At 27.1% G+C, this 12,690-nt stretch overlaps 1 protein-coding gene across 4 annotated transcripts in view; it reads left to right on the forward strand.

The window, feature by feature from the left end:
* Nucleotides 1–1,396: 1,396 nt before the first annotated feature.
* LOC129981869 (cell adhesion molecule Dscam2-like) overlaps nt 1,397–12,690 on the forward strand; it is a 614,065-nt gene continuing 602,771 nt past the window's right edge. For all 4 annotated transcript variants that reach the window (XM_056092905.1, XM_056092906.1, XM_056092909.1 and 1 more), the window contains exon 1: nt 1,397–1,734. In XM_056092905.1, the coding sequence (XP_055948880.1) occupies nt 1,656–1,734 (79 nt within the window). In that variant the 5' untranslated portion in view covers nt 1,397–1,655. The remainder of the gene's footprint in view (nt 1,735–12,690) is intronic.

A 12,690-nucleotide genomic window follows, 5' to 3' on the forward strand; every position in this document is an offset into this window, starting at 1 on the left:
GCATCACAAATCAAAAAGTAAAAAAAGAAGAAAAAAAAAAAACATAATTCTGAATTAGCTATAATTATTAGTATTTCAAAAGCTAAGTCAGCAACCTGAAAAATTGTGTATTTCTTTAAGCTCATTGCCAAAGTATTAATAAAAACAATCTGCATGGAATTTCCATTTGTTTTATAATACTTGATAGAACTCATGACTCGTTTTTATCTTTATCTTATAGCATAATATTCACTTTTTATTTATATAATTGTATAATATTATATAATTTTTTATATTTATATAATTTTATTATATTATATAATTTTAATATAATTTTTTATATTTATATAATTTTATTATATTATATAATTTTAATATAATTTTTTATATTTATATAATTTTATAATATTATATGATTTTAATATAATTTTTTATATTTATATAATTTTATAATATTATATAATTTTAATATATTTTTTTATATTTATATAATTTTATAATATTATATAATTTTAATATAATTTTTTATATTTATATAATTTTATAATATTATATAATTTTAATATAATTTTTTATATTTATATAATTTTATAATATTATATAATTTTAATATAATTTTTTATATTTATATAATTTATATAATAGTATTTATATAATTTTTTATTTATATAATGCACTTTTTGTAGAAAATATACTGAGAAATTCATCAATTCCTTTTAACAAAATTCTGCTACTCGAAGAGCGTATATAAAAAGTAAATTAAATTATATTGTTTTTGAGAGCAGGAAAAGTCTTTTAAAGATCGATTTCTGGACGACCCCTTTCAGTTTCCTTCAACCAATCGGAATGAAGTTCTACTGCCGTTATCCGCCGGTGGTCAGAGAGAGAAAGAACTCGCAATTGACTCCTCCTCATTCGAGCACGTGCTTTCAGAGACTTCGGTTGTCTGCACTGGGGAGCTCACATATCCGCATGCTGTGAGACCTCCGTTTCAGGACAGTTTCTGGAGTTCGGACGTAAATAATGTATGATGTCTCCGAAAGGGATTATCCCGTGCTAGTTGGAACTCTTTTTCATGCATGAAGTCTCACTGCCGAAAAGGGTGATGTGATATAAAAATAAATTACTTCATCGAACATAAAGTCAACGAAACTGTATTACTATAACAAGGAAATTTTTAATAACATTTTTATTTGGATTAATCTTTACATACTTTTATTACAGTTAAACCTTGAATTCCTTTAAAATTTCTTTAATATTTCTTTAAAAAAAAGATATCATTGCATATATATTAACGAAATTATATAAAAAAGAAGGAATATTACACTTCATAGTTTATTCGATAGATACTGATTATTGATAAAGGAATAATAACATAAAAAAATATTTCTTTGAAAATATAAACATTCATTGGATATCGAATTCCCTTTTTCCTGACATTAAAACGATATCTTTTTATTAAATACCAATTTCATTATCAAATTGCAGACACATATGAATTCATCATTAAGCAGCTACAGATTATTTAATTACTGAATGAACGTTATTGTTTGGTGAAGTGAAAGTGATATTTTACGACCGGAACTTCAGAAGGTGTTGGAAAAGTGCCAACTTAATGTTGATGCCCATTTGACTAGCTTGTGCTGTTGTCAACAAGTGGTTTCTTGGCAAGTTTTATGGAAAACAATATGGTTGCGCCAAGATTCAGGACAATTTTCTTTGACATATTTTTGTTGATCCTCCAGATATCTATCGGTAAGTAGTTAGAAAGTAGAATTCATAAGAATTCGAAATAATTAATTAAAATTTCTAAATTTCTTTATTATTTTTTTTTTAAAACTAAATGCATTTTTGAAAAAAAGTGTTTGCCGAGTACTGAAAATTATATGAATTTAGATATGACAATTTTCCTTTTCACAGCCGAAATATTAATCATATAATTATATTGTGCTTGACGATTAATTAAATTTAAATACATTTCAAAAATTTTTTAACGCTTTTGATATTTTTGGAATGTTTGTTTCAAACAATCCTTTTGGTTGAGTTTTGATATCATTTGCGTTGTTTTAAGTTTATAATAAAGTTTTTTTTTGTTGTTAGTTTGGGCATTTTGTGTTTCAATAAAAGTTTTTTTTTTCAAGTTTGATGTTTTATTATTTTAGAGTTTTGTTGCATACTTTCTTATTTTTTAAAAATCATTGTTTTATTCTTTTTATATATAAAACATAATTTCCAATTCACAATTTTTAACAAAACAAATAAACTTTTTAACAAATTATTATTAGTTGCATTGCTTATAGGACCAAAAAGGAACGAAGTTTAAACATAAAATATTCGAAATAATATTGTTTTTTTTTTCATTTATTAAATAATCGATTTATTATAAACGAGATAATTATATCGTATACGATGAAAATAATAATAATAATAATAATTTTCATGAAACGTATTCAGATATGTTTGGATATTACTTAAAATTGCAGCAAATATTTAATTTTATAAAAAAATATTATTATTTACTCTCAGAAAGGAAGCTTTAGACTATTTTAGATTATCTATATAAATGAAATTTTACTTAAATAAAACTTCAGTACACTTCATTTAGATGATCAGTGCCGATTCTTTAAAAACAGTTTATTCATTGTTGTATCATTTTTATCATTCAGATATAATTTTAGAAATCAGTATACATTTCAGAAATCATGTTTTTCAACTATTATTCAAAAAGGTTTTGTAATAAAGTTTCAAAACTAAACAAATAAAGAATGCATGCAGTCCTTTCTCTTCATATGAATTAAAAAAAAAAGTTCATTAAGTATTTTATTTAACATATGTGAAAACGTTCGGAAAGCACTTTTTTGAAAAAAGGTTTAAAAATATCTATATTTGTAAATTTTTGCATAATGATGATTGGAAAATTCGTACGAATAAAATGCATACCAGTTAAATGTAAAAGTTGCTTTGAAAATAGAAGAAATATACTTTTTTGAAGTTCGGAAGATATGCAAAAATTTAAACGCTATTTAATGAGTTGTTCAAAAATTGCAAATAATTTAAGATATATACTTTATAGTTCTTGTATTTCTATCCAATCTGTGAATATTGTGGTTTGTGGTGATTAAGTATATAAATTCCCTTTATCTATGAAATATTAAACCTATTATAAAATCTTTTAATATAATTTGGAAATGGTGTGAAATATTTGTAAGAACAGTGTAAATGATTTTGAAAGTTGCGAGAAATGACTATTCTTTAAATGACTAAACTATTCTTTATCCTGCACACACAATATATTGAGAAAGGAAGCATATGCGGCATATCTAGTATATTGAGGAGCTACACAGTATGTTAAGAAACCATTTAACTTAATTTGTGTGTGTGTGTGTGTATATAAGAATCAGATTAAAAAAAGAATTAGAAGGATTTTTAACAGAAAATTTGAGAAAATAACATTTAAAGATGTAAAATAGAATTAAAATCTAAATAAGATGACTTCAAAACTTTCAACGAATGAACCTAAAAATATTATAAAGAAAAAGATTATACGAAAATTTAATAAAATAAACATTCAATAGTTTCACCAAAATTCGGCTTTTCAATGTAGAAATCTACTTTTATCCCTGAAAGATTATGCTTTGGAATCCAGGGTAATAAGGAATCAAACTATAAAAAATAAAGAACTATAAAAAATAAAGCTCATACAACTGTAATTTTATTTATTCATACATGAATTATATACAAGCCTCGAAATTATTCAAAACTATGAAATAAGCGTATTACTATTCATCATATGTAATGTAAATGGTCTAAAAGAAAAACGTGTTTAACAGTGATCTAGATTCTGTGGTGACCGAAGGCGAAAAAACTTGAAGACGCGTCTTTCTCCAAACTAAGCAAACATTCTTTTTTTCAAATTCAGCTTCATCTGACATGTGTTTCATATCTTATATATATATAATTTCCTTTTCAAATAAAATATTGTGAAATCAGGAACTATTAATTTAAATTATCCGGTTTCAATGTTATTTTTTCTGTAAAAAAATTAAAGTTTGATATATTTAAAAATTAAAAGCTTCAAGAATACTCTTTGAGTAGAAATACAAAAAAAGCTGAGGTTATAAAACTTTCAGTAAATTTTGAGCTCTTAGAGCTTACTTTTTTATGCAGAACTTACTCTTATTAAAATGCATGTTCTATAATCAAAGATATTTTTTTGCGACAATTGTAAGAACCGATCAATGAAAAATTTCGGAAACTTAAGTATATTCTATTTCCGACCCGCAAAAGATTTCAGACATTTATATGTATGAAAAATATATTATGAAATTAAATATCTTTGTAGAGATATAAATATAAAGTTTTATAAATAGTTTCCCTCATTAAAAAGATTGGTTATCTTTGGATAATCGATTTTGTTAAGACCACAACAACAAAATCAATAATAATAACAATAAACTAAACTGAAGAATGTAGAATGAAACGAAATGAAGAATGTCCGCAATTTCCTCCAAAAACTAATAGAAAATGTTTGTTATAATATTATTATTTTTTTTATTTCTTGAAGGAGTCAACAGAATTAAATCCTAAATTATAAAATATATTTCTATACTTGGTAGTTCTGCTAATAACCTGGTTTGCCGAAATTAAATATTGTTAAAATCTTTATTTAAATAATTGATGTTTTATGTAAACTGTTTCTGATTGCATTCTCCACAAATTATTTTTAAACTTAACATTTGATGAACATACAATACATTCAAGTTTCAAGCCCGCTTCCCATGGCCCATGCGAGTCTTGCAGGCAGCACATTGTGTCCTCTTTCATCTCATTTGTGATTATCCGGGGCTCTTTGATGTCTGTTCATTTTACCGACAGTTTGCGAGAAGCTCCCAATAGACGTTCACAGGTGAGAGTGGTCCAACGGTGGTCAGATGGCAAATTTACCACCATATCCATAAAGGCAAAAGGCAATAGAAATGGAACTTTGCATCATTCCTTTCACTGTGCAATGGCTGTCTCTAATTTTCTGTCATCTGTTTTAAAATTTGCTCTTTAATTTCTTAAACGCAATTGTTTAAACTTCGAATAACACAAAATTTTTCTTACTGTAAATAAATTCATTTTTAAATTAAGATAGTGAAACTAACACATTCAATATTGAAGATTTATGTCTACTGCAGAATACCTTTCATAATTTGTTAGCAAAATTTGTGTTTTTGGATTATTTAATACATTTTCATCGATTCAAAAAAAAAAAAAAAGTGGAAAATTCTGAGATTTTTTTAACAGCATGAGAAATTAAGCCTTCAATGTAAGAAGAACAAATTACAAAATGTGTCTTGAAATCATGTTTTATATAGAAACTTATTTTCTACGAAAAAAAAAAAAAAGGCATTGCTTTCTTCGTTTATCATTTTCAATGGTTTTCTTTGGGACAAATATTTGTAATAACCACAACAAATTTTTTAAGTTATTTTAACAGCAATAAAATATATTGTTGCCGAATATTTTTAGAAGAATTTAAAAATATTATTAAAAGTAAGTTTGAAAATTTACAGAACAATTAAATTGGTGTCAATGAAGATATTTTTTGTCTAATATTAAAATAGCGTAAAAATTATTTTTTTCTGTAATAATTTTAGAAGTTATTGAAAGTTTTAGAAGTTAATTTCATTTAATTTCAAATTTTAAAATTCTGAATGAAATAAAAATAAAGCGATGTAAGGTTCATATTTCCAATATCGAAATATATTTCTGCCAAATTGGTATGGTTAATTGGTATGGCCTATAGAGCTGAAAAAATGCCTTCATCAAATATGCCTTCATCTGCTTAATTTGTATCAATTATAAAAATGCTTATTTGTATGTGTGTTGGAACTCTAAATAGTTGTGATTCAAATTGATAGATATGAATCTAGGTAACTTTGAATCAAAGCATTTGATTCAAAGTTACCAAGAGCATTTGAAAGTCAGAGCATTTAATCCACAGCTACCAAATGCGGTATTCTTTTGGAGAGTGGAAATGTCCGGGATAAACGATTTTTTTTTTTTGCGAAATTTATTAAAATTATATACTCATATATGAATTGTGCAATTTTATAAAATTCTGAATAGCGGGAGAAAATAAATCATAATAAAACGTGTTTAATAGTTATGGAAGAGAAGAAATAATTTTATCTTTTATAACTTCGGAACCTCTTAAGAGAATAGCACAAATCAGAAATAAATCTCAAAAATTTTGTTCCTTACCATAATCGAGGTTTTTCAAAAAATTAGCTAATTTGTAGTGCGAAGTTTCAATGCAGCAACATTAAATATGAAACACTATTCAGTATTAAATTGCAACAGCATTTAAAATTATTCAACTTGATTTTTTTTCTTCTTTAAAGCATTTTTAACTGATGTTATTTATCCTCATGAATTCCTTAAATGAGTTAAAATTGTCAGCATAGGTCAAATTTTATGAAAACTATTTAATGGACATTATTTCTGATATTATAAATAAAAAGCAATGGAAATGAGTTACTTTCTCGTATAAGTAGTATAGAGCAAGTATTGTAGTCGTAAAATAATTCGAACACGAGATATTGACGAATTATCATGTTTTAGACATTCCTGATTTCGAAAAAACACTATTTTTGAAAAATGGCCCTCTATTTATCAGTCTGTGAGGAAGAAAACTCAAAAATATTTTGAATTTGATGATTGAAACGGTATAAAGTCTTTACACTAAATTTGCAGATTTCTATCGCATTTTGAGTAAATCTGTTCAGAGAAAAGCCTTCTGTCCGACTGTTCGAATATAAGTTAACATGATAATTACTAAACGAATAAAGCTAGATAGATAAAATTCGGTACATAGTTTAACACCTAACATGCAGATAACTTCAAAAACATGTAAACGCGATAATTAAAAAACACAATGATTTAAATATATCAAATTTGGAATGGGATTCTGTGACTACATTTGCAGTTTTATGTCAAATTCTTATTTCAATCACTTGATGGAAACTTGTCTAAAACACAAATTAGACTTTTGGGAACTATTAATAGATGTCAGGGTTTGATTGCCAAATAACTCGCCAAGGTTGAGACGATTGATTCAGTAGAAATGCCAAATCCGCACCAAAATTTAAGATTTCCTAACTATTGTACGTCATTGCCATGCATGAAGTTCTTTGACATCACAATTTTATTACAAAGTATGCAAGAAAGTTGTAGAGACAACTCTCGCTGCTTTATATAATGTCTTCAAACTTTTGTTAACGAAAAGCTCTCGATAGTCTCCAGCCAGTATTGGGATATTTAATTTTTATAGAAAAAAATAAACATGTATTCATCAAATTGATTTTGAGCTTAGCAATTAAACTATGGTGGAAAAAGGAAATAAATAAAATTATAATGAAGTATAATGAAAATAGCTCTATTTAAAATATGTTACCAAGAACTATTGAAAGTTCACAATCGGAAACTGTAAAACATATATCCGTGATTAAACCTTAAAAGATAATCTATTGGGTTTATCAAAAACTGAATTAAAGTATTTTTACTTTTAGGTTTTAAATAACATTTTTTAGTGCATACTAGATACAACAAAAAAGCATATATGAAGTTTATTTTACTTCTAATTCTATAAATAATATAAATAAGAAAATCTCATTCACTATATAATAGTCTCTGGGAAAACAATTTCGAAATTGAAAGCGAAACTGAATACGAGTGAAAATGTATTTACAACGAAAAAATAAGGTAAAGAACTTTTTGAAAATCTTATACCTTATTTTTACTTTATATTTTAGAAGTTCACAATGGTCTAAGCCATTCAACACTGTTGTTCTGTTCGGGTCTATATAACCCGAAATAAAATTTATACCTTCGTAAAAATATATAGTACAGAGATATTTTAATGAAACTTCTTGACATCTTTGGTAAATAATATATATATATATATATATATATATATATATATATATATATATTATTTACCTTATTCCCCCGAAGAACCGTCGTGTAAGGCGGTGTGTTGCACGTTAAATCCACCCGTCATGCCAAACGTCCTCCTGTTGGTGTGGCGTGGAGAGGGTGGTACCAACTCAAGTGTCGTCCGCGTCCGGTGTCGTCATCTGACCGCGGTTCAAAATTACGAGGTCCGTTCCAAAATAGCCCTAGCGTTGCTTTACAATGGGACGTTAATATAAATTAACTAAACTAAACTTAGAGGTAGGTAGGTTTATTCTTATTTCAAAGGAATATTTTTCAATTTATACCAAATGTATCGTTCGGGTCAATATGAGCCAATGCAAAAAAAAAAAAAAAAAAAAAAAAATGTTTATACATGTTCATTTTTGTTTGGAATAATTCAAAAGAGAAGAATAACCCTAGTTTATGCAATTTATCCTTTTTCGAAATCTGTTTCGTTCACATATGTATTTGGTCACATGACAAAAGAGCTCCTGCAAGTTCCAAAAGTTGATGCAATTGGCAGGGTGCCAATCTCTTTGCTCTTACTGCACCTTTTCTTTTTTCAGCTGTATTTCACTTTCTCATACTTTGTAAAAGAGTATGCGAATGTGAGAGAAAAATGGCGAATCGTAGAAATTTGAATTACGCTGATATAGTTAAACTAAGAAGCTGCTGGCAATGCAGAAGAAGTATCGGAGTATGAAAATTATACAAGGGATGAAATTGAGAGTGAAAGTCCTGACCACGATTTTGTTACCGCTATTCAACAAACGAATTATAAAGGGAGTATTCAGTCCAAGAATCGTGAAACAAAGTGGAAGTTGGATCTGCTGCCACTTTCTTCTCAATCAACCACTGCAAATATTATAAAAATTGCTCCAGGGGTCACAGGATATTCAAAGGCGAGGATTTCAGATATAAAAGTGCATTTGAGGGAGTATTCAATTCTACACTTGAAAAAGAAATCATAAATATGACTAATATTGAAGAAGAAATGGTTTATGGAAATAAAGTGGAAAAATATTGAAAGTAAAACTTTTCAAACATATATTGGATTATTATTGTTAGTTGGAGTTTATAAATCAAATGGAGAATCAACAACAATCTTATGGGATAAAAAAACTGGCAGAAATATATTTCGTGCGACAATGTCCCTCGAAACATTTTGCACCATATCTGGAGTTATTCGTTTTGATAATAAATCCACTCGCCAAGAAAAAAGAAGTTTTGATAAATTAGGTGCAATGCGTGATATCTGGGAAAAGTGGATAGAAATTCTATCAAAGTTATACAATCCCAATGAAAATATTTCTGAAGATGAACAATTAGCAAGATTTCGTGGCCGATGTCCTTTGAAACAGTATAAAGTAAGCCTCTAAAAATGGGATTAAAATATGGACTTTATGGGACAGTAAAACTTCGCATGTACTAAAAACATAAATTTACTCTGGAAAAGAACAAGGATCAGGGAATGAGAGTAGCATGTGAGTGATCTTACTTATGGGAATTCGGGGCACAATATTGCATGTGATAATGTTTTCACATCTTGCAACTTAGGACAACTTCTTCTAAAACGAAAAATGATTATGCTTGGCCCCATTAGAAGAAATAAATCAGAACTTCCTGAAGAAATGCCAAACTAAGAAGTTCACAGTTCCTTATTTTATTTTACAGAAGACACAACAGTTATAAACTACATCCCCATAAAGAACAAAAATGCTATTCTTATGAGCACTTTGCATCATGACAAAGAAGTTAGCAGACCTGACAAAAAACCATTAATGATCTTAGATTATAATTCAACAAAAGGGGCTGTGGATACTCTTGATCAACTTTTAAACACATACACTTGTAAAAGAAAAACAAATCGCTGGCCCATGATAGTATTCTATAACAGGCTTGAAATTTCTGCGTAGAATGCATTTGTTCCATGGACTTCAATACATAGTGAATGTAACGGAAACAAATTGACTAAAGGAAGGCTATTTTTGGAAGAATTGGAAAAATTACTCATTTATTCCATACATTGAAGCAAGGCCTACCAAGAAGTGAGGACTCAATAAAAATAGTGAAACGAATATAGAGAAAAAGGAAAAACGTACCATCGGGATTTGCAGGGAACATTATGTGATCGTGCAAGGTGAAAACTCTGTCCGTCAACCAATGTCCGCAAAACTAATATGTTATGCTGCAATTGTAATAATCAGATTTGCATATCTCCTTTTAAATATTATTGTTCAAATTTTAAATAAAAGAAAGTTTCAGTTTCGAATATTTTTCTGTTACTTTTATAGATGCTTTATATTATTAAAAGTTTCAATTTCACATATATTTTTCTTATTTTTATATCTGCTTTATATTATTAGATCTATTTTTAAGCTTATTTTACTATTGTTTAAACCTTTTCTTAAATGACACCTGTCAATTATTGCAAGAAAGGTTAGTTTTCTTAGTCGGGTCATATTGACCCGAACGCTACATACGTGAAGTAAATACGAACAGAACAGCAGTGTTAAAACGTAAAAAAAAAAAAAAAAAATAGTATGAAATTTGTTTCAATTTAGTTCAAATTGCACCAAATGCATCAATGTTAAATTTGGATGAATCAATCCTCTCATATTTAAAACAATTATATTACAATATGTTTTTTCCCAAATTTATTGCTCATTTAACCCTCAAGTTAAATGAATTATTCTTACCTTATGTCAATATCCAGAAAAACAAATCTGACTTATATCGCTATAACTTTGGCACACTATATAACAAGAATAATATAATACAGCAGTAATAAATTTCAAATTTTGACCTAGATTATTTTTCAAAATGATAATAATATAAGAACTATAAAATAATATTTTAGGCTATTAAGATTAAAGAAAATCAAGACATAAAGTTTATCCGGAAGGGAGGAGTAGTTAAAATATTATAGATAATTTTGGCAATCAAAAAGATATTTTCTGTGCTTTAGTGGAAGCGAAATTAATCAATATTTTCAGACGTTCGAAAAGAGCAAATGTTTGTAATAATGTTGATAGACGAAGATATTCATCATACAACAAATCCAAGGTAATAAAAAAAACCTCATAAAAATAGAGAAAGAGAAATTATTTTAAAAATTTGACCGACATATTAAAGATGAATAATAATTATGAATTGTATTCTTTATTAAATTCTGTTTTTTTCTATGATTTTAATAAATTTCTTTTCGATTAAGCTTCTTAAAACATTTATTTACAAGGTATACGAACTCTATCATAAATTTAAAAATAAATTGATGCTATATAGATTTTATGACCCTTTTTCCGATATTTTGTATTCAACAACTTTATATTCTTTCAGAGCATTTGAGATTTTAATTCCCCGTAAATTTAAAGAACAGACCTTACCATTTTGTATTTGTATTTGTCTTTAAATGCCTCAGTAATCATGAAAATTAATATAATACTGAAACATTTATTTTCAATAATTGAGACAAATTACTGCAATTGAAAATGCCTTTCAACAAATATAAATAAAATTTCAATTTCATATAGGATTTTCCATTTGTTGTCTTGAAAATAATGGATTTTAATAAGAATTTTAATGGAAGACTTTTTAGTGAATGGTTCGGCAATTCTATTTATGATTGTGATTCGCACTACTAAATTATTTGGTCATACTTTTATTTAATTTGACTTGTTTCATATTTGTAAATAAATTTTTAATTGGTTTTTCCCTTACTTCGTGTAGAACTAAACTTTCGAAACTGCATTAATTTATGATCATTGGTAGTTCACTATCTTAAAAGTTTCAGCACTGAAGAATCATTTATCGAATCCTTTAAATTTATTTTGTTTCCCTTGTACCCCACAACACTTGATTATTAATTTGAAAAAAATTGATTTTTAATATTGGCAGTATGTTTAATTATAAAGTAACACATTAACCATCATGACATGCAAGGGCGTTTCACAGGCAATATAGTTGTTCTAGTTATATGAATCACATATGCTTCACGTGAAATTAATTGTTTTTTATTCTCTCTTCAGCGATGGGTCATATTGACGGTCTAAATGCTTAATAACCGGTAATGCGTTTCTAAATCAAATGAGGTTATTGGGTTTTGTGCGGTTTTTTTAATTTTTAATTTTATTTATTTATTTATTTTGTATAGGAAGTATAGAGAAGATAATATAATGTCAAAAAAAAAAAAACATTCAAACTCAAGATTTTGACGAATTTTCACATTTTAAACCTCTTTAAGTACGAAATACATAATTTGACGTGTTGTCTATTTATATGTCCGTTGGTTTGTGAACCTGATAATTAAAAAAGGTCTTGCAATAGACAGGATAAATTTAGTATAAGACTTTAGACCAAATTCATACATTTCTATCAAATTTTGAAGAAAATTCATTCATATGAAGTCTGTATGCCTGGCTGTTCGAGTATAAGTAAATTTGTTAACTACAAAAGGCAAAGTCTTACATCGGTAAAATTTGGTATATAATTTTAACAATCCAAGTGTAGATTCTTATCAGATTTTGAACAAAATTTTTCAAACGGTTAGACTCTGTCCGTCTATAATTTCACATGGATGCAATCACAATAGTTCATAAACACAATGACTTAATGTATTGCTAGTGTATTAAATTTCATGGTTATTGTTCTCTAATGTCGTACAAGATATTAGCGGCTTTGCTCAAAGTTCGCAATTTGTTATAGGATGATACCATTATGTTAAAGTATGCGAGAAATATTCGAGGAGAC

This window comes from Argiope bruennichi, chromosome 8, assembly GCF_947563725.1.
Source record: "Argiope bruennichi chromosome 8, qqArgBrue1.1, whole genome shotgun sequence".
Lineage (NCBI taxonomy): Eukaryota > Metazoa > Arthropoda > Arachnida > Araneae > Araneidae > Argiope > Argiope bruennichi.